The sequence below is a fragment of the Erithacus rubecula genome (assembly GCF_903797595.1).
Source record: "Erithacus rubecula genome assembly, chromosome: 5".
Classification (NCBI taxonomy): domain Eukaryota; kingdom Metazoa; phylum Chordata; class Aves; order Passeriformes; family Muscicapidae; genus Erithacus; species Erithacus rubecula.
This window is the reverse complement of record NC_136687.1, coordinates 64,268,029-64,293,278: the sequence shown is the minus strand read 5'-3', so window position 1 is coordinate 64,293,278 and position 25,250 is coordinate 64,268,029. Positions and strand designations below refer to the sequence as shown.

Below are 25,250 nucleotides of genomic sequence, written 5' to 3'. Positions count from 1 at the left end.
TTTTAAAAGCAGTAAGCATATCTGAAGTATTCTACTGACTGAAATGCTCTTAATTTTTTTTCCCCCCCTAAAGATGTGCTACACCAAAAGATGACTGAGACATGTGCCACTGCTCACATAGGAGGTGTCAATATCGTTCTGCTGGAGGGAATTACCCCAAATATCCAGTAAGTAGGAAGTCTCAAAATTTAAATTGTTCAATTCATAGAGGTGGTATGAGTTGTATTCTTTCTCTTATGCTTCTAATTGCTTTTTGAAAATTGTAGGTTCAAACCACTGGAGATTTGTAGGGAGTAGTTAATCTACTGATGTTAATTATTCATGTTTAAGAGCAATAGTGTTTCTTTAATAGCTAAAGTTTTCAACTCTCATGATGCATCATTCTTTGTTCTCTCATGTTATTTTTACTGTTGTAATATCCCTTCTCCAGCCTCTATATAATTGACACAACCTGGCAGGGGAGGGGGGACAGAACCACCTCTTGTGCATGAACATCATCAGTCACTTGCTCAGCATCCACATTGTTCTGGCTTTTTTATTTCTGCCAGGTTCACAGACTCAAAAGGGCCATACATTATATTAATTTGCTCCCAGCTGCATCTCTTTCTGTTTGAGTTGCAGAAAGAGCTGAACCACAATTCTTTGTAGCACAGGCCACCCTGACACAGTTAGGGTGTTAGCTGGGTAACCCTCAGTATGTGGACTGGTCTTAGAACATGACCCTGTAGAAAGGGGCTAAGCAATGTCACTTGAGTTCATCTCTCCTTTTAATTCTTGAGTTTTGGAGGATGCTAATTAGAAATTAAAACATACAGAATTATACAATTTCCTCAGCTAAGTTGCTTCCAATAAGTTTGTTTCAGAGGGATAAATAAAAGTTCCAATCTGACAGTCATGAAGGGTTTCTGAAGGTGACCAAAGCTCTTCATGTCTGTTTTACATACAGGGAGGGTACAAAAGGAAATGGGGGAAATAATGATAGACCTTAAAACAAGAACAAACATGAGCAAAACCAAAATTTTCAACTTGGTAATTTTGAAAATGAATGTCATATTGTGGGTTACAAGTAATTTACTGACTAATTTTGCATGACTGTTTATTCTTTATTTGCTTTGTTTTTATTTTTCTTGCTTTCTCTTCAATCTTCATCTGTAGACTGGAGGATTTTCCTACATCTCCTACAAGCACAGCCAAACAAGAGTTTCTGTATGTCATATTATTATATTGCAATTAACTCTGTGTTGTGTAGCTAATGGCTGCATTCCTACTGTGTGTGATTGTGGAGGCAGATGTTGCTTGAACACATTTTAGTTTAACATCTGGTATTACCTAGAGAAGCTTTTTTAAAATGAAGCCTGCTAAATACCTGCCTAAAAAAAGCCCTTGTCAATGTTAGCAATATAGTTTTAGGGGCTACTGTTGCACTACACTCACTGCTGTAATGTTAGAATAGTTTCACTGGGCCTTAAATTCTTTAGATCTTCTTCTGTACTTATTTTAATGAGCTGAAATACTGTTGATAAATCTAAGGGAAGACAGAGGTGAGATTTGCTTTGGAACTACTGTTCTTGGAGTGGTAATTGTGGTGCCATCATGAGCAGGGCCATTCCTTTTTGTCTTTATTTTCCTGTGTGCTGGTTTAACTCCTAGGCATGCTGAAGAACTGTGTGTGGGGGCAGGTCTCCTCTCTCACAGTGTCTGTTTATTCACTGTTGTGATAATACTTTTAAAATGTCCTTATAGCTCAACATTCCCAAAAATCTGTTGAGTACTGGCCTTGTAGTCAGTTCTCTAGTGGGACAAAGACTTTTTGTCACAAATTTATCTGGAAAGCCATCATTTATGGTATTGATGTGAGAACATAGAATTCTTTCTGGAAGTATTACTGGTATATAACCTAAATATTGATTAATGTTTTTAATGAGAAACAACCAGGTGTTTTCCAGGTATATCACTAGAGGAAAGCAAGCTGCAAATCATTAATAATAAATGGGTAGCCAGAGAGTTGTTCCACATTTCATTCTGTCATGGAAGTAGGTTTTTTGTAGGCAAGCAGTGGTGAAATGAATTTGTTGCATGAAATATGGAGAAAAGCTCAGTTAATTTTGCTGAGGTTTTTTTCTCCTGCAACAGCTATACTGGTGCAATAAATTTTTAATTAAGGAAAAGTTTTAAATGGTTTGAATGCAGTAGTATTTTATGTTATTGATGGAGATGGAAATGTGTTCTTGATTGGCTTCACAACAGTTGAGTCAGAATGGTAGCAGGAATAGAGTAGGAAATGAGCAAACATTAAGAGAAATAATGATGTTTTTCTTTTAAGGAGGTGGATTAAAACAATTCTGACCTTTTCTTAAGTAATATTTATTTGTATAGTATTTTTCAGAAAATTTTTGGGAATTGTTTTGTGTTTTGAAATAATTTCTACTTGATAGTCTGCTCTACAATACTAATTCTGAGCTACTTTACGTCACTTCCATCTCTTCCATAGCTGTGAAAATCTGAGAATGTTCCTTGAACTTCAGTTAATTAGTTTGCTGTTGATAGGCCAGTGGTTGCCTTACAGTGCTGTGTATTTCTTGAATGCAAGCAGAAGCATCATGGTTTTTGTTTGTTTGTATTCCCATACCTGGGTTACTTTGGGCTTGCTGATATTTTAACATAAGAATATGAACAAACATTAGTTAGAGAGTGGAGTTCAGAGTATTTTCTTTCACCATAAGACCAAACTGTCGATAAACAACTTAGATAGGATACAATAAGTGTTTTAGCTATATCCCTTGAAATACAGTATTTGAGAAACTTTTTGAATGTTGCAACTTTATCGTTTATTTTTCAGCCGTTTTAGTTGATGTATTGCATCTTGACAACTCCATGTCCTTCTCTTTGAGGCTGTAATTCTGTGTTGACTGCATAATACACTTCCATTGGGTAACCCTCCAGGAATTGACCATAGAAACATTAATGTGTTACCTCAATATATTTTTAATAGGAGTTAAATGAATTCTGCTATGTCAGAGTTCTGTCTGTGATACCAGAATCTGTCCGCTTAGTGCAGTTCTATTTTTGTCTTGGGTAACCATTGTGAACCATATCCTCCTCAACATAATAATAAAGTTTAGATGACTGGAACAATCATAATTTAGATTTTGGAACAATCTGTTTGAATTCATCAGCATTAATTTACAAATTCATCTATCACGTGCTATATTTACTGTTAAGTACTTCCTCCAATGACCTATTTGGATGCAAAACTCAGATTTGACTTTTTACCAAAAATATGATTCAAGATTATTCCTGAACAGGAGTTGAAATGGAAGGCACTTTCTTTGTTTCTCTGTGTGCAAATTTGTCTATCTATGTGCAGCCTGGTGTGTATGGACTGAAATGACCTTCCTTTAGGCAAGAGTAGCAGTTTTGAATGGATATTTTTGCCATGCATGATGTGTAGTTCCCTTTAGTGTAGCTGTTTGTGGCATGTAGTGAGTGCATCTCTGTGTCAAGCGAAAGAAAAAGCAACGTGGGTGCAGTTGACAAACAGCATTGCTTCACAATTCGGGTTACACTTAAAAACAGTTTAACCTGCAGCAGGCAGGGCGTGCAAGTGACTGCTGTTCCCTTTTGCTGTCAGAACGGTGGTGAAGTGCAGCATTGCCAAGTCGCAGGCCCTGTACAGCGCCCAGCGGGGGCTGAAGACCAACAACGCGGCGGTGGTGAAGGTGGGAGCCATCAGCATCAACATCCCGCAGCACCCGGCCACGCTGCACAGCATGATGGTGCGCAGCTCCCACCAGCTCTCCAAGCAGATCTCCGACCTCATCCGCCAGCCCTCCACCGCGTGAGTGCTCCCACATCCCGCCCCTGCCTCGGCTCTCTGTGCCACAGGGAGGGTTCCTGATCTCTGTCTCTGTCTGCAGACCCCAGCCAGCCAAAGAAGATGTGGCCACTCCTCTGCCCTCTGAGAAGACTCCCACGAGCATCAATCAAACCCCCGTTGAAACGAATGAATTCCCCCAGCTGCCAGAAGGCTTGGAAAAGAAGCCCATAGTGCTGAAGTTCAGTGCCATGATCGATGGGATCGCTATCGGAGCAGCGCTCCTGCCCTCCCTGAAGGCAGAGTACAAGATGGGAAGAATGAGGAGTCATGGAATGACAGGTAACAGTTCTCTGGAATCTTACAAAAATTACTGCTTTTCTGTTGAGGTACAGCTAGAGCTTTGAATCTGTTGCCATCAGCTTTTTTTTTATCAATCAGATGGGCCCATACAGAGAAGTTACACTGTGATTGTTACAGACAATTAATCCCCAGAGGCAGAATACAAGAGCACATGAAAACATAGATACATTCATATATAGCACCCTCCTAGAAAGCTTTCCTCTAGCTGCTAAAATAAGTTTATAATCTCTGGTTAATGAAATTCTAATTTGCAATGCTACTTGAGAATAGTCTTGCAGGGCCTCTGTATACTCAAGGTGGTTTGTATGACTCCCTCTCAATCTTATTACTGTGGAGTCCTCATTTTCTTTAGAAATTAAGGCAACCCAGAACCATGTGGGTGGATATTTGTAGTTCTTTAGGTCTGTGCACTTCAACAACATTTTAAACATTTCAAATTTTTATTGTTCAAAAACTGTTTTTAAATTTAAGGATAAATAAGAGATTCTTCTCCCAGTTCATACCTTTTCTTTCCCCACCTTCCTTTTACAGGTGCCCAAACCAGATTTAATTTTGAACTTCCAAATCACAGACTGCGCTTCACTTCAAAAGTTTCTGCCACTGACATGTCGACCATTCCTCCCTCGGCCAGTCTCAACCTGCCTCCTGTCACCATGTCAGGGAAATATGTCATGGAGGAGCATGACACTTACTCTGACCAGATCTGGAGCATTGATGAGCTGCCTGCCAAGCAAGGCTACTACCTGCAGGGGAACTACCTGCGCTGTGTGGCTGAGGTAGGGCTTCAAATCTGCAGTCAACTTTGATAATTTGATAACATCTTTGATAACTTTTCCTTCTGTTACAACTCTGTCTATGCATTTTCATTTTTTTAACAATCTATCTTCTCCAGAACTCACAAGTTTGCAGTTTGAATCTAAATACTGAAAAACTGGCAAGCTGTTTTATAGATGTTTTAATTTTTTTTTTCATGATTAGACAGCTCCATAAGTGAAATAATGACATGACATGGAACCTTAATGACAGAAAATTCTCTGCTTGACACAGCGTGTTCTATTCACAGGTTCTACTTCCATGCCAATTTCCATAGTTAATTTTCTCACAGACAGAAAAGGGATGGGGCTTAAAATAAACTTACCTGCTGAGGAAAAGCAGAGCATTTCTACTAACTGATTCTTTAGAAAAATTAGTCAGTCTGGCATGTTTGTAATTGAGGATTCTGATGTTTGCAGTTAAAAATAAAAAAACTGAAAATCTGTCTTTTTAAGATTTGTTCTCAAATGTTCTATTTCTGCAGGTTGGCTCCTTCGAACATAATCTCACCACTGACCTTTTAAACCATTTAGTATTTGTGCAAAAAGTGTTCATGAAGGAAGTAAACGAGGTCATTCAGAAGGTTTCAGGTAAGCAGAACACTTCAAAGCTACTTAAAGTAAGATCCTCAAACCTTGTTTGATGGCAACATAATGTAGCTCTCAGGATGAGCTCTTTAATTTCACAGACACACTCATTTTACCTCGAGCACTGCCAGCAGAAGCAGGAAGCAGAACTAGAATTTGAAATAAGAGGCTCTGAAAATTATTCTAGGCTTATCATAAGCAGGGCTTTTATTGGGAATCAAGATTGTTTGGCATTCTGGACATCAGTCTCTGTGTCTCCCCTTGGTGTGATTTTTGGCTGGGTAGTCACTTTGATTTGAACATTATTTGAGTTATCCTAAAAGCCTGTTAACAGAAATGCAGCTAATTTTTAGTGGAAAGATTCATCAACAGCTAGAAACATAACAATGAAAGAAACAAGAAAAAGTAATAACTAAGTGAGAAGAGTGTCAGTGTGTACATCTACCTCCTTTCATGTCACTGTGTGTGCGTGTGTATTTATATATTTATTCAGGTATACAAATGCAATAAAAGAATGGTAGAAGTCCTCATGACATGCCCTCAAGGCAGTTAGAAATGCAGTGGAGAAAATGGAAAATGCCAAAGTCCCTGAAGACTAACAAGAAACACCGTGATATTTGTTCCAGCCAAAATATATTAGTATTGGGTAGTAAGAAAATGCTTAGGGAAAGAATAAATCTTCTGACAGCTGTCATTATTCTATTAGAACTTCTTTTTTGTAGAGGAGCATATAGTAAACCTCTATTAGCTTTTGCAGCATTTCTTACACTCTGTATTTCAATCTCCCCTGCATTTTTATGTGAGGAATTGATTACCAGTGTTGTTTCTCTGCTTTTCCAGACTGTAAATTTGTATTGCAAGTAGCAGCCTGATGGTTTTTCAAATGTGACTGTTGCCTTCCATATTGGGGTAATTCAGCAGGGATGTGGTCAGGTCAGAAATCCAATGGGTCTGGATGCTCAGAGCACAACAGTGAGGGCAGAAATTGGCTTGGTCCCTCTGGCTTGGAGCAAAGTAATTTTTTTAATGGCTTGAAAATACTGATTAGTGTGATGTGCTACAGTGGTTTTTTTCTAATTGCAGTTTGTATTGCACTAAAACATTGTTTGCATATTATTTTATATAAAAACTAAGTACCAATTACTGAAGGTGAAGTTGCACAGATTGAGAGCCAGTAAATGAACAGAGCAGTCCATAATAATTGCATCTGGAAGCTGAAGGCAGTGTTATTTAAAAGAAAATTATCCAGATACAAAATGGAGTGATAAGAATTTATTGTTGTTTGGGGTTTTTTGAATCTGTGATTTAACTGCTTGCCCTTACCACCAAATAACTGTAATTAGATCAATTGGCATATTTGGAGAGAATTAATGGCTTAGCCTTTTCCAGCATCATGCTCTTCCTATAAACTAAGTTGGGATGTAGATAAATCTCAAGGAGAATTAAAACCAGGATTGCTTCTTCAAGGGTTGGGATCAAATGTGCCAGGATGAGGAAGTAAACCCAAAAATAAAATAATTGCAGAATACTCTTTCTTACTCTCATTGAAAAATACTGATATCATTTCAGTTCCTCATTTCAAGAAATTTGCATAGTATTTGGTCAAGTGTTAAACTTGTGTTGTCAGATAAGTAGGAGATACATTGGTGCAGGGGACAAATGACACTTTTTTTGAAAACCAGCCTGTCATTCCTTACAAGCTTTGAGACTTCCTGTGGGAAGTTTCCCAGGAGGGAGGAACATGTTCCTGTTCCTTCTTTCTTGGTGGAGTGATATTAAATATTTGTCAGAAGATGAATCTGCATTGAGGTCTTCAATACTCATTTGTTTTTATAAACCTTCAACTAGTCACTGTTTAAAATGTGGTCTAATTAATGGTCATATGTATTGGTTTTAAAATGTTTTCTTTGGTAAAACTGTGACTGTATATTTAATGTGTACAGGAGGGGAGCAGCCAATACCTCTTTGGAATGAACATGATGGCACAACAGATGGAGATAAACCAAAAATTCTTCTTTACTCATTGAGCCTGCAGTTTAAGGTAACCTTATGAAAACTAAACAGTGGTGGGGTCTTTTTTTCCTTTCTCATCATGTCTCTGAACCAGGTGCTGATAACTTTGTACTTTCCTTATCCATTAGGGAATTCAGGTGACAGCTACAACTCCCTCAATGCGTGCTGTGAGGTTTGAAACAGGGTTGATAGAACTTGAGCTCTCCAACAGACTGCAAACCAAAGCAATGCCTGGAAGTAGCAGCTACCTCAAACTGTTTGGAAAATGCCAGGTGGATTTGAATCTGGCACTAGGACAGATTGTTAAACATCAGGTTAGTGCTCAAAATCTTTGCATGTAATGTTCTTAAGAATGCATGATTAGAAAGCTTCAGAATCAAGCCAAGAGGCTTTTTTCCCCCCATACTATTAATATCTTGGAACTTCTTAGCCTCTTAGAAGGGTAATAACCTTTCTACTGAGCCAAACTCAAACTTTGTTGATATTGATGCAATCTTCAGAATATTTGAATGAAAGAATAAGATCAGAGGAGATCGAAATGTTGCTAGACCTACATTTTGACCTAGTTTGTCTTGGTTTGACAGTTGTACTCTTGCATTCTTAAACCTGCTGTTACCTGGAGTCACTTGTTCTAGGATGTGAAAGTATTTTGTGCTGCCAAGAAACAACCAGGCAAAAAGAAATCTTAGGATGTATAAATCAACTGTCACAATAGAAGATCTGGATATATAAATAGCTCCATTAGTTAACAGTTTATGATGAACAAAAAAAAAAATGCTGTAATCAGACCTTAATGCAAAAATATTGAAGATCCTCAAAGGGACTTTGGCTAGAGAAGAAAAAGAGGACAGGACACAACTTGTTTTCATTTTATATTTTGTTTAATGCAGTAATTTGATTTTTTTTTTCTTCCCATCTCCATCCCTGTACCCTTCTCTGGTGCAAATCTCTCCCTCTTCCCATTTTTGGAATTTTTTAAGGTTTATGAAGAAGCTGGCTCAGACTTCCATCAAGTTGCCTATTTCAAGACAAGAATTGGATTAAGAAATGCTCTCAGAGAAGAAATCAGTGGCTCATCAGACAGGGAAGCTGTGCTCATTACTCTGAACAGACCCATTGTTTTTGCCCAGCCCGTGGCCTTTGACAGAGGTATTATAGACAGTTGCTAAAAGTTTGTGTTCATACTGAGGAAGATATTTTTTTCTCAAAAGGCTTGATTATTCAAGATTCAATATATTTCATGTTAAGTAGCTGAGAAATTTGAGAGATCTTCTCCATGCCAGCAGATGGATAAATCTGTCACCAAATACCAAAAATTCCATGTGTTGAGGTGATTAGTTTTCAGATGGTTTGGAGGAAGTTGCTGTTGTAAATCCTCATGGATGAATAGTGCTGAAAACAGCAGGACTTTTGTCCATTTTAATGTATAAACTCTGGTACATGATCAGGTTTGTCCATTTTGTTCTTTGAAGCATGAGCCTGATCACTACACCCTGAAGGTGTGTGCATCCATTGTTATACACACTCTGAACTTAAAGTAATGGAGGAGCTGTAAAAAGGAAAAATAAAATCATTTAGTGAACATGCATTGGTTTTCTTAACATGTTGATTTCAATTAAACATTTTTGGTTTCCTCATCAAGCTGTGCTCTTCTGGCTGAACTACAAGGCTGCATATGACAACTGGAATGAACAGAGAATGGCTTTACATAAAGACATTCATATGGCCACAAAAGAAGTGGTGGATATGCTGCCTGGAATCCAGCAAACCTCTGCACAGGCTTTTGGGACCCTGTTCCTTCAGCTGACTGTCAATGACCTAGGAATTTGCCTGCCCATCACAAACACACCCCAGGTAAGCACAAGTGTGACTATTGGAACTCTGTTAAAATACCAATTTGTGTGCGGTGTGCATGTACCAGAGTCAGGTGATAAATGCTTCAAAAGAGTTTAGTATATAAAAGGAAATATGTGGGCTTTTTTACAGGGAAACATAATAACAGATGTGCATATACAGAGCTAGAAATTAATCAGTCTGTACACTTAAGATTGTACTTAATTATCCGTGCCAAAAAAAAAAAAAAATTCACATAAAGATGAAAGCTACTTTTTGTCAGTGTTCAATCAAGTCATGTGCCATCTTTCATGGAGAAAATTGTTGATCCTGGACTTAAGTTTTGTGGTCGTGGGGTCATATGGATTATAGTCCTTCATTAAACACAGATTTTTTTTCCTTTTTCAGATGAGCTTGACTCCTGCTGCCCTAATAAATTTATAATGTAGGCATTGCATTTAGGAAACAGCAATGCAGGGCAGAGGTGATGCTTTTGAAACTCTCTGCAGAGAAGGAAAAATACAAGCAAATATCAGAAGGGGGCCAGTTAATACAGAAAGATAAATGGCATTTTATAAATATACAGTATCACTGTGACATTGCACAGTAAATTCACCCTGTGATTTTGTTTTCCAGTCTAACCACTCTGCAGATCTTGACACTGGCTCTGCTTTAGTCCTGACTATTGAAAGCACACTCATCACTGCCTGCTCCTCAGAGTCTTTAGTTAGCAAAGGTCATTTCAAAAACTTCTGCATCCGCTTTGCTGATGGCTTTGAGACAAGTTGGGATGACTGGAAACCAGAAATAAGAGGAGATCTGGTCATGAATGCATGTAAGTGGGAGTGATCTCATATTGGACGAGAGTATTTCAGATATAAATCCACTTTTGCCCTTCCCATTGACTTAAAAAACAGCTGAACTTTCCCAAAAAAACTGAAAAATAAGACTTTGGCTTTTTGAAGGCAAAATAATGTGAGTCTCAAAGGTTATATTCCTTTGTTGTTGTTTTCCTTTATTAATAAACTTTGCTGCTCTATATATCATTGTAATAATTTAAGCTCTGTTCGAGAGTGGTGGAAGAGTTGGATGTGTTGCTTTTATATAATTTAATAAGATCCCAGTAAGTTTTAACAGTCTAATATAGAATATTTTTATACAGAATGGTGAGAATTCTAAAATTTTCATGGAATTTTAAGTTGATTCAATGCATATATATATATATATATATATATATATATATATATATATATATATATACATAACACTTATTTAGAATTTTGTATGTTACCAAGTAGGTTCACTTTACTAAAAAAGAGAAGTCCTTCATTGGGAAATAAAACTAGAACTGCTATAATTCTTTAATTATGACAGGCATGAGGCTGAGGGTGGGATTGGAAAGGACTGCTCTAAACAACTTTGGCTGCCTAATCAGTGTATTTGCTTTGTATGCTTCATGTAGGTGTTGTACCAGATGGTACCTATGAAGTGTGTTCTAGGACAACAGGACAAGCTGCAGCAGGTAACATGCTTGTTTTAATAAATCAAGTCCTACATTAGAAAAGCATTCATAAAATATGTAATTTTAAAAATGTAATTTAATTGGTTGGAGAAGTGTCAGCAATAATTGCCATAAATAGTTAATGTCATCCCGCTGCTTCCTGTCCTAGGAATTCCTAAATCTTCCTCCTGCTGAGCCTTTGTACCCTGAGCTGCCACCCCTGTCTCTCCTCTCCCAGAAAAGGCTTCTCTTTTTCCCAAATTCCTCTTCTGCCCAGTCTAAGTAGTCTGGACCATCTCCAGAGCATTCAGAAATAGCTGTCAGTCTCTGTACTGGTCTTACTTCCATCTAGAAAGAAAACCAGTATCTTGTGTAGCCATGCTTAGAGCAAGGTCAGTATTTTGGTGCTGGCAAGTGGCACTCAGAAAAATCCTGGGCAGATAGGATATTCACTAGGCACACAATACATGTAATATAACATCTTCCAGCATCATTGCTCAAAACTTGAATAAACAGGTCAGCATTTGTACATGAAGAAAGATTTGTTTTATGTTTCTCACTGTTAGAAATTCTGTTTTGGAATAATATACTTGCCTGCATTTGTATGAGCTGAAGCTTGAGATGCTCTTTACTTGCTCTGAAGGGAATGTATTTTCATTAGGTCTGCCTAGTGTGTTGTATCACTTGTTAAAGAAATACTGTCAATTATTTTCATCAAGCATTTAAGTTGTGGAATGTGTTTTTCTCAGAATGGGCAGACAAGACAGTTCTTTGTAACTGACAAACACTGTCTTAACTAATGAGTACACAATTCACTATAGAGGGTTTTTAAAAGAGGAAAAACTGCTTAAACTGAATTTTTTATTTTTTTTTTTAACACAGAAAGTAGTAGTGCTGGAACCTGGACACTGAATGTGTTGTGGAAAATGTGTGGTATTGATGTCCACATGGATCCAAACATTGGGAAAAGACTGAATGCTTTGGGCAACACCCTCACAACGTTGACAGGAGAGGAAGATATTGATGACATTGCTGATCTCAACTCTGTGAACATAGCTGACCTTTCAGATGAGGATGAAGTTGACACCATGTCTCCCACTATACATGCAGTAAGTGAATCCACTAAAGTGCCACTAATTGGAGAAAGTCTTATGCCAAATGGAGAGGTCTTGGTCTTGAGTGCAGCATGCAAGTCTTTATAGCTCATACAAGTCTTGTTGCAAATCAGAAATGTTTGTGTGTGTGTTTTCTAACTCCATATTTCAAAGGCAACAAGTTGCAGATCATATTCCTACTGGTATTATGTGGAAATACTGATCTGGATTTGAAAACATGGAGGGGACACAACACCTAACCTCAGATACCAGAACTGTAAAAGCTGTGGCTTTCTTCTAGGTTTTCTTCACAGGAGAGTAAGTTACTAACATGAAAAAAAATTGTTAAAAACCTACTGCTACTCCATATGCTGCTGACCTTGCATTTTGGTTTCCTACAAAACCATTTTAACAGCTATTCCTTAATGTCTCTTTCCTGCTGACAGAGGAAACATTTTCCCAGCCCACTAATGCTCCTGTTTGTTGTTCAGAAATCAGGTGGAGGCTCCTTGTGTGGAGATGCACGCAAGCTCACATTTAGGCAGCGGATTGTAAATCACCTGCTGGGTTTGAGCCCCCCGACCCACCGATACTCTGTTCCTGTAGAATTTCTCTTGGGCTCAGCGAAGCGGGATTTGCTCCAGCCTAGCAGAGCACATTTGAAAGCAGGCAGATCCTGCTCATGGGGACATGTATGTAGTAATTACAGTGTGTCTAACTGAATGATGGGCTTTGGATCACTGGAAAAAATCCAATCAGCTGCCTGTTCGCACAAATTGATTCTTTTGCATGCACTAGTCCAAATTTGAAGGTGTGAAATTCACTTTGCCTGTTGTTCATAATGTGCTGATGTCCAGTTTTTGAGGAGGGCATTAATGAAGTGTTTATTTTAAACAGGAGATTGTTGATCATCGGCGCCAGGGAGCTTCCAGTGTCCAAACTGGAGAACAGAGAGGAAGGAAATTTATTAAGCGTTTAGTTGATATTAGAGAGCTCAATGAGCAAGCAAAAGTCATTGATGACTTGAAGTAAGTGGGATTTGCTTCATGTTCTTATCATGCATCTCATGGCACTGTTATGGTTAAGTGCAAAGCGTTGCCTTTATTTAAAAATAAGATTGTCCTTTAGGATTCCAAAAGCAGAGGCAATATATGCAAGTACTCTCTCAAATCTCTCTGGTTGTTCCATAAGTATCAGATTAGTCTGTATTTTTCTGACTCTGCATTTTAATGACTGATTTATAATCCTTTTCTGATTGATTCAAAATCACAGCTCCATCTTGATTTATTATCATGCTGATTACTTTAGCAAAATATATTACTTTGAAACTATAATAACCTTAGGAAGAAGAAGAAGAAGAATATTTAATTTGACTTTTTTTTTGCATCTTGTACATGATGTTTTCAAGATAAAACTTGAAAACTTTCATACTGTAATTGAGAAAACCCTTAAGAAAAAAATATTTTAAATTTGACTAATTTCATCTGACCTTCTGTGTATTTTATTAATGCTATTTGCAGACATGGTTTGTTGGGCTTGTTTGGGCTTTCCCCCCTCCCTTTCTCAAAGACAGACTTACCATAAATGGATCTGTCTCAGATGGGAATACAGAGTTGGTAGTTACATGTTAAATAATGAAAAGGGATACACATTTTGCTGTTTGTATTTAAAATGAAATTGCTGTCACCATTCAGAGGGAAATTTCATCTGAAATTAGGATTTTAGGTTAAATGTTTGGTTTTCATACTTCTGTGGCTGTATTTGGCACTGGTCGTAAGTATTGGGACAAAAGAGAAAATGGGAAAGCATTCTTACAACACATTTTTTTGGAATTGTGGAAGTAATATCTATAAGATAACTCAACCATGCTTTATCTCCAGGAAACTGGGTGCAAGTGAAGGGACCATAAATCAAGAAATTCAGCGCTATCAGCAGCTGGAGTCGGTGGCTGTGAACGACATCCGCAGGGATGTCCGCAAAAAGCTCCGTAGATCCAGCATGAGGGTGAGCAGGACTAACCTACTTTGGGAATATCATAACACTTCATGCCCCAGAAAACCTTGTACTTTGCTGGCACTCCCATGTAGAGTAGCATTTTAGCTTGCCAGAGTTTGTCTTCTCAGTTGTTGCATTTCAATGTTATTTCTGGTTTAGGCTGCTTCCTTGAAGGACAAGTGGGGTCTGAGCTACAAACCCAGCTACAGCCGGTCTAAGAGCATTTCAGCATCAGGGAGGCCTCCTCTCAAGAGAATGGACAGAGCAAGGTGAGCCTCTGGGAATCTGGGACCCTGTGATAGCCACAACAGTACATGGAACAGGGGAAATGCTGGACTTTGGCCTGAAGGGTCCTTTTACCACAGGCAGCAGCTGTTGGTGGTGGAACTGGATAGGAGGAAGTAATTTTGCAAAGCAGGCATGTTCTAAAAAGCATTTTTTCTCATTTTACTGGCATCTCTGAGAAGATTTCACTTCTACAGCAACTTGGTGTTTTCTACAGAATCCTGTTTTCAAAACATATTGAAGAAACTTACATAAGGAAAATGGCATCATGTAATCTTGTTTTCTACACCTGATTTACAATCATATGCCTTATAAATGGCTGTTGTAATGAGAAGAAGAAATGGATGTGCTTTTATGTGTAAAAATATTTGTTCCATGTGTTAGATTACAAATAGTTTAATTTTTGGTAATTTCTGCATGTTGGCTCAGGATTAAAAAGCTTGCATAGAGAAATTATCAGAGATAGAAGACTAGCCAAGTCATGTACAGCTTCATTCTCTTTCCTTCTCCCCCTCCTTCCTTTTATGTACCCAAATGCTTCAATTATGATTTTATATGTCTTCCCTAAAAGAAGGACAAGTATGACCTTATATTTGTGTAGCTAAATGTTTGCATGACCCTAAAATCCTGTAGTACAATTCAAGAACCTGTTTTGGTTTGGTTTTGTTTTGCTTCAGCTCTCGCCTGGGGGACAGTGAAGATCTCCCAGATATCCGTGTGGATGCTGCATCCCCTGGGCCAAGAGTAACCTTCAACATACAAGATTCTGTAAGAATTACTTTATATGCCATAGACTTGTATTTTCTGTGCCTTTTGGTCACCAGTTCATGAGATAATTATATCCAGGCAAGCCTGAATTGTGTTTGCCTCATATTACAAGTATCTTTTTTGAAGATTATCTTCTAACAAAATAAGTCTGATGTATTCTGGTTTCTTGGCACAGAAGTTAATTCACTCATGGGAAAAAAAAAATGTTAAAAAAGCTTGATTTGTTTTTTAGGCTCGCACAGTAGAAATTTTCTTTGAATTTTTGTCAGAGGTGGGCAAAAAATCACCTAGGGTTTTTTGGTGTTTGAGTATATTTAGAGTTTTGGAAATGGGTATTAGTTTGCTCTACAGGTGTATTCTTCTCAGTGTTTGAAATTAATTGTTGAATTGGTTTGGGGTTGTTTTATTTTTTTCTTTTTTAATTTTTTGCTATGTTTTCTTGTTTTAAAAATGTTCATTTTGCATGGCTGAGATTATTGTTTTAATTTCTATATTTTTTTTCATTTCTGTTAAGTTGAATCAAACAGCTTTGGGGATTGCACAACAATCCAGCAGTCCAGGGGAAGGGTATTTTCAGGTATTTGTGAGCAGAAACAAGTATTCTTTGCCAGAGAACTAATTTATCTCATAGGGAGCTGCTTTTCAATATTTCATGTCTTTTGCACTCAGCTAAACAGAATGTATATCAAGATGGAAAATCTTTAAATACATAAACTAAGCAGAGGAACATGATTTATTGTTGATGAACAACAAAATGCTTCTACACCCTTATGTAAACTTAAAACTTCTTGTAAAATGAATTACTGGCTTTTTGCTTAAAGAGTGAGTAAGGCTGATGTAAAGTGACCCAAATCTAGCCTTGAAATGTGCTTTAGAGGATGTTTTTAGTGTGTGCCTTCACCTGTTACATTGTGTTCCAATGTAACAGCAATCAACACTGGTACAAAATAATTACCAGGTGGGAGGACATCTTCTCACACTCTTATTTCTGTTAAAATTCTTCTATTTAGTCTGGAATGAGACATTTTCAAACAATAGCAAGTAGGGAGTGTTCCAAAACCTAATATCCTGAGAACAAGAGGAGTTTTTAAACTGCTTTCAAAACAATATTTTGAGAAAATAATAGAATAGTTTTCTTTAAAAAAAAATTAGTCATGCAAACTCAAAACTCAAATCAAGAAAGGCAAAATGAAACAAGGAAACAAAAAAAATAAACTGAAGAGACAGTAATTTTTCTCCCATCTAACTCTTCCTCATGCTCCCATGAAATCAATTCCTGTTTCTGAGAAAATGGTGGAAATGATACCTGGGAATGGGCTTTGCAGATTTAAATATGTTTATATTTAAAAGCTCCCCTACCTATTGTTATGTAAAGGCCCAGTTAGCTTAGGTTTTATTGACATAGCAAAATACTGTCAATCACTTAGAGGCATCAAATATTGAATATTTTTTTAAAAATGTATTTTCCTGACATCATGGCAGTTGCTCAGCAAAGCTCTTATTTGAATTTGCAGACAGCAACTGTGTAGCTCTATAGTGACACTGCATAGGAAGTGCTGGTGTTTATCATCTCTAGGTGCCTTTCACAGGCATTTTAAGAATATAGTGTTGGAAAATTGCTTGTGGTATGATGTCTGTGAGAAGCAGGAAGCTCCTTTAGGGCATTTAGTTCTGTGCTCGGGCTGGGATGCCCAGGAGCAGTGCTGTACATTCTGTGTAGTGCCTTCACTAATGCTTCCTGCAAGTCATGGGCACCTGGGCTGCCTTCTGTCCTGTTCTTTCAAAATAGTTCTGAAATTTAAATGAAATGCTTTCTTTTCCTTCTAAATTGGTAAGAGCATGATGAGTCTTTGTCTAGCAGGCTGAGCTCAATCACTAGGCAATGGCAAAGGTCTCCCCACCAAGCTTTCATTCCCTTCTTTTTCATAATCCCTCTTGCAATTCCTTTACCTGCTCTCTCCGTGTTATGAGGAACTCAGAATGAGAGTTTCTCATAGCACTCTTGCTTCTTTATTTCCAGATCTACCTACTGCATTCTCGTTGAAAATCACATCTGTGGAAATTTACTATCTTTTTGTCTTTTCACAATCAGTTTCCAGAGGAGACAGAAATGGACCTTTTGTCCGTAACTATTGATGGTCCCTCCCATTACTCATCTACTAGTGAAGGCTCATGCTCGGTATTTGGTTCACCCAAAACTCCAGTAGTCTTCTCACCCGGCATTCCCTTCCAGCCTGAAGAGGGACGCCGGGACGACAGCTTGTCCTCCAGCAGCGAGGACTCGGACAAGGACGATGACCATGACAGGGAGAGGACCTTTTTTTATAGGAAACCACCGTAAGTAACGGTCCTGAGGAACAGCAGACAAATTGAAGAGACACCTGAGTATGCTTTCACTGCTTTCAGTACTTGAAATATTGAATTTAAATATGCTGCTGGTGAAGTACTGAATACGCTCAAGTGTGTGTGTGTGGAAGGCAGGTGAGGTTGTGTTCACTAAAGGTGACTGTGTGGGAAGGAAGGATCCTGATTGGAAAAGGAGGTAACTGTTACAAATTTCAGGGCTTGGAACAGAATAAAAGAACTTGGAAAATGGGGTTTTTGAGGTACAGAACAGAATGTGGTTCCAGAAACTAGATGTAATAATGTGCATACTTACAAATATGAAATTTCTCGTGTATATATATATATTTGTTCCTTGTTTGATTAAGAATTTAAGAAAAGCTTAGTTTATTGTGCTACCCTATATTACGAAATGTAATGTGTTAATGCAAGATGGGTCACTGTATTGGTGAATATCAGATAAGGCCTTTCCCAAAAAGGTTTTTATAAGATGATGCACTGAGTGTGGACATAGTTTGGGAATGCCTTTGTAGCTCCTGCTGAGGTAAATGTCCTGCTGATAGCTGCCCCCACCTGTGCCTGTGCAGGAGCACCTCTCGCAAGAAAGCCACGGGCTTTGCTGCTGTGCACCAGCTGTTCACCGAGCGCTGGCCAACAACACCCACCAACAGGAGTGTCACTGGCACCACCACGGAGAGAAACATCGACTTTGAGCTGGATATCAGGGTTGAGATTGATTGTGGGAAGTGTGTGCTGCATCCCACGATGCTCCAGCAAGAGCACGATGACATTAGTTTGAGAAGGTAAGAAATTTGTGCGTTAGTTCATTACTATCACTGCTTAATAACAGCACCATAAGTTGCCATTGCTCTGGGCCAGTGGGATGCAGGAAATTACTTGAATAACATGAGTATATTTATTCCAGGAGCTATGATCGGAGTTCCAGGAGTTTGGATCAAGAATCTCCTTCAAAAAAGAAGAAATTTCAAACTAATTATGCATCTACTACTCACTTACTTGCTGGCAAGAAAGTGCCATCATCACTACAGACAAAATCCAGTGATGTGGAAACAACAGTGTTTTATATTCCTGGAGTGGATGTAAAGGTAAAATGAAGGGATGACTCAGCAGGGAGGCAGTGACAATGTTTTCTCTCCAACACAGTCAAACTGTAGACTCCCTTGTTTTTTTAATTATTTCTATATCCTAGGATGAAAGGTTCTCAGCAGAGATGTCCTTGTATTTGTGATTTGAAATCCCAATGGAGTAAGAACAGCGAAAAATCTGTCACTGCCAAAGGAAAACTTCATGCAATTCACTTGAGGCAATGCCATAAATCAAATGCTCCTCTCTTGCTAGAACTTGGCTTTTCTAGCCTTTCAATGTGGAGGGACTGTGTGTGTCCATGTCCAGTATTCCAGGCTGTCTTCAGGGATAACAGTTACACCTCGGGTCCTGCCTGTTGCTTTTAGTCAAATTCAGGAATAACTAAACATTCTCTACAATACATCTTACAATAAGAAATACATTTTGGAGGGATGGAGTGACACCAAATGGCTGTACAGAAATTGAGTTCTTCATGCCAAGTAACTTGATCTTGCTTTGCTTTCCAGTTGCACTACAACTCCAAGACTCTAAAGACTGAATCGCCAAACACTTCTCGAGGATCCTCTTTGCCACGCACCCTTTCCAAAGAGTCCAAGCTGTATGGTATGAAAGACACTGCCACATCTCCTCCTCTCTCTAGCACTATCCACAGCAAGACTAACACCTTACTTCCTCCCCAACCCCCACCCATCCCATCAGGTACTTATAGACAAATTTTCTCAACCTTTCATGGATATATTTTTCCTTGCTGTAATCTACTGCCTTTAGATTTGGCTGCACCTTACCTGGAGCACTGTATTTATCCAGGCTTCACTTTGGTTGCAGAAACCTGAACCCAGAAGCAAGAAGGCAGTTCATAAAGCTGCATTTTTAGACATTGTTTGCCAATCTTACAATATTTTTCTCATAGTCACCATATCCCAGTGTTGGGCTGTCACTGCCTTCTGCCAGTTTTCATTTAACAAAAGAATGTTAGAAATCAAAGTGTAAATATCTGTAAATATCTCACCCATTGAAGACTTTAAATAGCCATGATTTGGAGTAAGATGGGTTCTAGTATAATCTTTGTTTTGTCTCCAATGATTGCTGTTTTCAAACAGGAGGCTCTTTTTACCTCATGTCAGATCCAGAGGCATGTAGATTGCATCTCCAGTTTCTGAGACGTTCACTCTTCTCTCCTTTGGCATTTAAATATTGCTTTAAACACAAAGACAAAATTTTGCCAGAACTTTATCACCAAGCAAACTGAATAACTGGGACTTGTGCTTGTATGTTTTTCCCTTCTAAAATCAGAGATGCTGGGAGAGAACAGTGAAGTGGGGATACCTTCCTCAATTCTCCATGCTGTTGAACTATTAGCTCTCATTCCTTTAGGTGGTCATCCTCTTTATGATGACAAGATGTTGTGTACTTCTCTTCCCTTTTTTTCTCTATCTTCTTCCTAATCTTTGCCTTTCAGTTCTTACCACATCATGTCCAGGTATTGAGTCTTGCTGGTTAAATGTCTGTAAGTTCTGCATTTGGTGTGGAAATGGCACTTGTATGATAATGAATGTTTTTGAAACACATTTATTATTGTTTATAATACATTGTTTTTATAATAGTACTTTTCCTATGGAAACTATTCCCCTGGAATGAAGACCAATTTGTACTGTCTTTATTTTACAGTAAAAGTAAGATAAGACAATGTAGTCAAAGACGTGAGGCAGAATAGTTTGCACAGAGTGAAAAGTCAGTGATTTATTTTTCTTTTTAGCAAATGAAAGGATTTTGAATTTGTTTTAGTAGTTAATTTTTATATTTTTCTTGGAGAATTTTAAAACTGTCTCTATTGATGTATATTTATTCTAGTATCTATATTGCATAAAGACAATAAGTAAACTGGTACCAATATTTTCTCTGCATATTAATATTTTAATATTTAATATAAAAGTGAGGTGTTGACAGTGACAACAGAGTGCTTGGTCAAGAACAGGAGCAATGGAATTACTGCAGTTAAGCCTTACAGACTAATGGTGTTTTTGCAAAGTGAAAACTTAATGCCTTAATTTCTTCTAGCAGACCTGATCTAGATCTCTTTAGATCATAGAAAAAATTAGAGGGCACTTCTTGATAAGTTATGAAGTGTCTTCTAATGTTTATCAGTTACTGATCAGTGGTATCACCTTAGACAAGTGTATCTTCTCAATGTTGCAGCCAAAGGAAAAGGAAGTGGTGGAGTGAAAACTGCTAAACTCTACGCATGGGTTGCACTCCAGTCACTGCCAGAGGAGATGGTGATCAGCCCTTGTCTCCTGGACTTCCTGGAGAAAGCCCTTGAAACCATTCCCATCACACCCATTGAAAGGAATTACACAGGTCAGTTGCATACTTGTATTCTGGCACTCTGTGCTTTTTGGTACTGAGCTGTTTTTCCCTTCAAATTCCACCTTCTAATGAGTTCTTGTACTTGTTAAAAGCTGTTAGTTCCCAGGATGAAGACATGGGACAGTTTGACATACAAGATCCCTTAGAAGAGTCCACAACATCCTTGGTGTCATCCTCAACATCAGCATATTCCTCCTTCCCTGTAGATGTGGTGGTTTATGTACGAGTCCAGGTGAGGTTTTAACTCAACATTCAGGCTAGTAACTTGCTTTAGTCAATGTCTTTGAAACAATCCATGCTTCTAAGTTTGATTTTTTTAAAGAATAACAACTTTTAAAAAACTTTTTGAAGAATGAAAACTGAAGTGTCCCTTCTGAATGCTTTATTTTCTTTCTGCCTGTCAGCCCTCTCAAATCAAGTTCAGCTGCTTGCCAGTATCCAGAGTCGAGTGTATGCTGAAGTTGCCTTCTCTAGATCTTGTTTTCTCTTCCAACCGAGGAGAACTGGAAACTTTAGGCACAACATACCCATCAGAAAGTGTGTCCATTGGTAGCAGTACTCCACAGAGTGGCTCCAAGAGTTCAGCTGGTAAATCTGGAGCACCAGGTAATACATGTGTCAATCTATGCACAGAATATTTAAGCTATATTGCTGCTAAAGGGCATAATTTGAAGTGTATTTGGTCTGTTTAATACTGCTGTTAACATCAAGTATTATTTCATGTTTGAAAATGCTTTCAAAATCTGATTTTTGCCCCAAAAATTGACTCCAGGTTCATCACCTGGGCTCGGCAGCCCTCTGGGCAGAACAAGGCACAGCAGCAGCCAGTCAGATCTGACAACTTCCAGCAGCAGCTCTTCAGGCCTGAGCTTTACTGCCTGCATGTCTGACTTCTCCCTTTACGTGTTCCATCCCTATGGAGCTGGAAAACAAAAATCAGCTGTTACTGTGCTAACCCCTGGATCAGGAGCCTTGGGTATGGAACAGGGTTTTGTGAATATTATTCAAGTGTGACATGGTTTTCTGAACTGCAGATTTTGTAGGATCACAGAAGGTGAAAATCTTTCCTTCCTGCTTCTAGGGAACGTGGATGAGGAGCCAACTTCAGTCACTGGCCGGAAGGACTCCTTGAGCATCAACCTGGAGTTTGTCAAAGTCAGCCTCTCCCGGATCAGGCGTTCAGGAGGCTCCTCCTTCTTTGAGAGTCAGTCTGCAAGCAAAGCTACCAGCAAGATAGACACCACACTGATCAACATATCTGGTAAATGCTTCTTTCATTTTAATCACAGCTAGTTAGAGAACTGCTGTTCCAATGATGGACTTTACTCTTAGCAGTTTTCCTTTTTTTCATAAGAGCTATCTACTTGTTTTCCGCCCCTGCACATGGGATCCTGACTTACTGTGCAAACAGCAGGATGGTTGTGATTAATCTGCCATTAAAATCCTCCCATGAGGAGTCTGAGGCACATCCAACACAAGCAGGACTCAACATTATCTGTGTTCTTGGGTTTCATCATGTCTTTATGAAATACATTTGTATCTAATGTTGGGATTTGGAGAAATGGCAACACTTCAGGAAAATTATTTTTTTTATGACAGCAGAGACAATGCTGCTAGGTAAAGGAGAATTTGAGTTGGTTACCAGAACCTGTTATTACTGGGAATTTACAAGTGTGTGCATGTGGTTTTTCAGCTGTCTGTGACATAGGATCTGCTTCTTTCAAATACGACATGCGCCGCCTCAGCGAGATCCTGGCCTTTCCCAGGGCTTGGTACAGGAGGAGCATTGCCAGAAGGCTTTTCCTGGGTGATCAGACAATAAATCTGCCAGGTAGGAGACTGCTGCTCATCACAAAAACACTTGTTACACAAAGGGTTACACCAGAAATTCTATAAGCATTTATTGTCCATGTCATATTAGATCATTGAATAGATGTAAATGTATTATGATTTACTCCATATGCAGTCACTCAGAGATGTTTGATAGGAAATCCTAGATGGAAGAAGTGAAAAATTCTAACCTAGGTCATTGAGTAATTTAAAGAGCAAATTCCAAGGCCAGGTTGTATGGGGCCCTGAGCAACCCAGTCTAATAAATGGCATCTCTGCCCATGGCAGGGTTGGAGCCAGATGGTATTTAAGGTCCCTTTCCAAACCATTCCATAGTTCTGTGATATATAAACAAAAACAGTAGAAGACTTTTAAGTATGTTAAATGAAATACCTTTGGACACTCTCCCAAAACATCTTAGTATATATGAGGATGTGGTTAGACACAGATTAAATAGTTTTTTCTGCATTTCCTGTGCTGCTTTTTCTCCAGTAGCATCAGGCCCTGGCACACCAGATTCAATTGAAGGAGTGAGCCAGCACCTTTCTCCTGAATCCTCAAGGAAAGCATACTGTAGGACATGGGAGCAGCCCTGCCAGTCTGCTTCCTTCACTCACATGGCACAGTCACCCAATGTTTTCAGTGAGCACAGTGCCAGCAGCAGTATGTCACCTGGGACAGCATCTCACAGCCTCAAGTCTCCAGCTGTCACAAGATCCAGGAGTGTGTCTGACTCCTCAGTGCCTCAGAGAGGTGAGAGATAATGACTTTTAAATTTTTTAAAAAAGTATTTCCATCAGTTGTATGAAAGAAGTATGTCAGTACTGCTTTGAAAGTATTCTTTTCCACAGTGCCTGGCACTGGAGAGTCAAGGGCTTAGAGAAGGGAAAATGCCTAAAATGGATGAATGAAAGTTGTTAGCTTATTTTCCATAAAATTTCCCCATCTGTGAGTCAACTTCTGTGACAGCTAAATCAATGCATATTGCAAATCCTCTAGTTCTCATTTATCTTCTCTCATGGTTTTGTACTATTTATAAATATTCTGCTTGTTGGTCCTTTTGTAATATTCAAAATGGATATATTCTGCCAGTTCTTCCTAGAATGTGGAATAATTTAAATTTTTGTCTGCTTTTTTTTTTCTGTTTAGATACTCTCTCAAAAACATCAACTCCATTTAATAAATCAAATAAAGCTGGAAGCCAGCAAGGAACACCATGGGAAACACTGGTTGTGTTTGCTATGAACCTAAAACAATTAAATGTTCAAATGAATATGAGCAATGTAATGGGCAATACCACGTAAGTATAAAATACAATCCAGCATGTTTTAACAGGTGGTGGTGTTTTGGGGGCAAAAAAACCAATTTTTTTCTCCACAAACTGTTAACAATCTGTTACCTCTTAGCTTTAAAATCCTACCCTTTTCAGTTTTGAACTGAGAATCACCTCATGAATATTGTAGTGTTTCTTAATCCTGAAGTCACACATACCTAAACCACATTATTTGCTGCTTTCCAGTAGCTAATATTCAGTTTCTCTTTTGACAGCCTGGAAAGCTGTTGTCTATTTTCATCTCTGTTCTAGGTGGACCACCAGTGGTTTGAAAAGTCAGGGCCGTCTGTCTGTGGGGAGTAGCAGAGATCGGGAAATCAGCATGTCTGTGGGCTTGGGAAGATCCCAGCTGGACTCCAGAGGGGGAGTTGTTGGAGGTACCATAGATGTTAACACCCTGGAGATGGTGGGTAAGTTGGAAAACCTCCTGCTGTTAGCATATGCTCCAGTCAGTAAAGGTGATAGCACTGGAAAAACTGATTTTCATTTCTAATTCTGTATTTCTGTATTGCTTTGGTTCTATTTCAGCTCATATTTCTGAACACCCAAACCAGCAGCCCAATCATAAAATTGAAATTACTATGGGTTCTACTGAAGCACGTGTTGACTATATGGGATCCAGTATCCTAATGGGAATCTTCAGTAATGCTGATCTTAAACTGCAGGATGAATGGAAAATTAATCTGTATAATAATCTGGATTCCAGCATGACTGATAAAAGGTAGTAGTATATCCTGTGGTTAAAATGTATGATGTTTGATTATGTCAAATGTCTTCTGTCCAATACTGTGAACCAGAAATGTGTCTGCTAGAATGCAAAGGATTCATTGTTTGGTTTTGTTTGGTTGGTTTTTTTATTATTATCAGTAGGAAATATATTAACTGCTAGTTTTCATGCTATTTTTAATATCTAGTGAGATATTTGTCCATGGGGACCTGAAATGGGATATCTTCCAAGTGATGATTTCAAGGTCAACTACGCCAGACCTGATAAAAATAGGAATGAAGCTCCAGGAGTTCTTCACTCAGCAGTTTGATACAAGCAAGAGAGCTCTGTCCACCTGGGGGCCTGTTCCTTACCTCCCTCCCAAGACAGTGGCCAACAACTTAGAGAAGACCTCACATGAACAATGTAAGTGCTACCAAAAAATAATATGGTTCCCAATTAAAATGTTTTAATTGCAAAAATTACCTAGGAGACAGT

The 25,250-nt window shown here is 38.5% G+C and overlaps 1 protein-coding gene across 12 annotated transcripts in view; it reads left to right on the top strand.

Moving 5' to 3' along the window:
- Positions 1 to 25,250, top strand: part of BLTP1 (bridge-like lipid transfer protein family member 1) — an 84,468-nt gene that overhangs the window by 55,441 nt on the left and 3,777 nt on the right. For 2 of the 12 annotated variants that reach the window (XM_079306238.1, XM_079306233.1), the window contains exons 48-81: positions 74 to 167; positions 1,156 to 1,206; positions 3,632 to 3,838; positions 3,918 to 4,156; positions 4,709 to 4,953; positions 5,475 to 5,580; positions 7,521 to 7,618; positions 7,719 to 7,904; positions 8,571 to 8,739; positions 9,233 to 9,444; positions 10,060 to 10,258; positions 10,886 to 10,945; positions 11,807 to 12,033; positions 12,510 to 12,710; positions 12,916 to 13,046; positions 13,899 to 14,022; positions 14,173 to 14,282; positions 14,976 to 15,066; positions 15,581 to 15,643; positions 17,159 to 17,403; positions 17,997 to 18,212; positions 18,335 to 18,515; positions 19,023 to 19,215; positions 20,713 to 20,874; positions 20,976 to 21,115; positions 21,288 to 21,489; positions 21,656 to 21,859; positions 21,965 to 22,144; positions 22,577 to 22,714; positions 23,206 to 23,466; positions 23,863 to 24,013; positions 24,299 to 24,456; positions 24,575 to 24,767; positions 24,961 to 25,178. In XM_079306238.1, coding sequence (XP_079162364.1) covers positions 74 to 167; positions 1,156 to 1,206; positions 3,632 to 3,838; positions 3,918 to 4,156; positions 4,709 to 4,953; positions 5,475 to 5,580; positions 7,521 to 7,618; positions 7,719 to 7,904; positions 8,571 to 8,739; positions 9,233 to 9,444; positions 10,060 to 10,258; positions 10,886 to 10,945; positions 11,807 to 12,033; positions 12,510 to 12,710; positions 12,916 to 13,046; positions 13,899 to 14,022; positions 14,173 to 14,282; positions 14,976 to 15,066; positions 15,581 to 15,643; positions 17,159 to 17,403; positions 17,997 to 18,212; positions 18,335 to 18,515; positions 19,023 to 19,215; positions 20,713 to 20,874; positions 20,976 to 21,115; positions 21,288 to 21,489; positions 21,656 to 21,859; positions 21,965 to 22,144; positions 22,577 to 22,714; positions 23,206 to 23,466; positions 23,863 to 24,013; positions 24,299 to 24,456; positions 24,575 to 24,767; positions 24,961 to 25,178 — 5,655 coding nt within the window. The remainder of the gene's footprint in view (positions 1 to 73; positions 168 to 1,155; positions 1,207 to 3,631; positions 3,839 to 3,917; positions 4,157 to 4,708; positions 4,954 to 5,474; positions 5,581 to 7,520; positions 7,619 to 7,718; positions 7,905 to 8,570; positions 8,740 to 9,232; positions 9,445 to 10,059; positions 10,259 to 10,885; positions 10,946 to 11,806; positions 12,034 to 12,509; positions 12,711 to 12,915; positions 13,047 to 13,898; positions 14,023 to 14,172; positions 14,283 to 14,975; positions 15,067 to 15,580; positions 15,644 to 17,158; positions 17,404 to 17,996; positions 18,213 to 18,334; positions 18,516 to 19,022; positions 19,216 to 20,712; positions 20,875 to 20,975; positions 21,116 to 21,287; positions 21,490 to 21,655; positions 21,860 to 21,964; positions 22,145 to 22,576; positions 22,715 to 23,205; positions 23,467 to 23,862; positions 24,014 to 24,298; positions 24,457 to 24,574; positions 24,768 to 24,960; positions 25,179 to 25,250) is intronic. The other 10 variants (XM_079306243.1, XM_079306242.1, XM_079306241.1 and 7 more) reach the window with 10 other exon arrangements.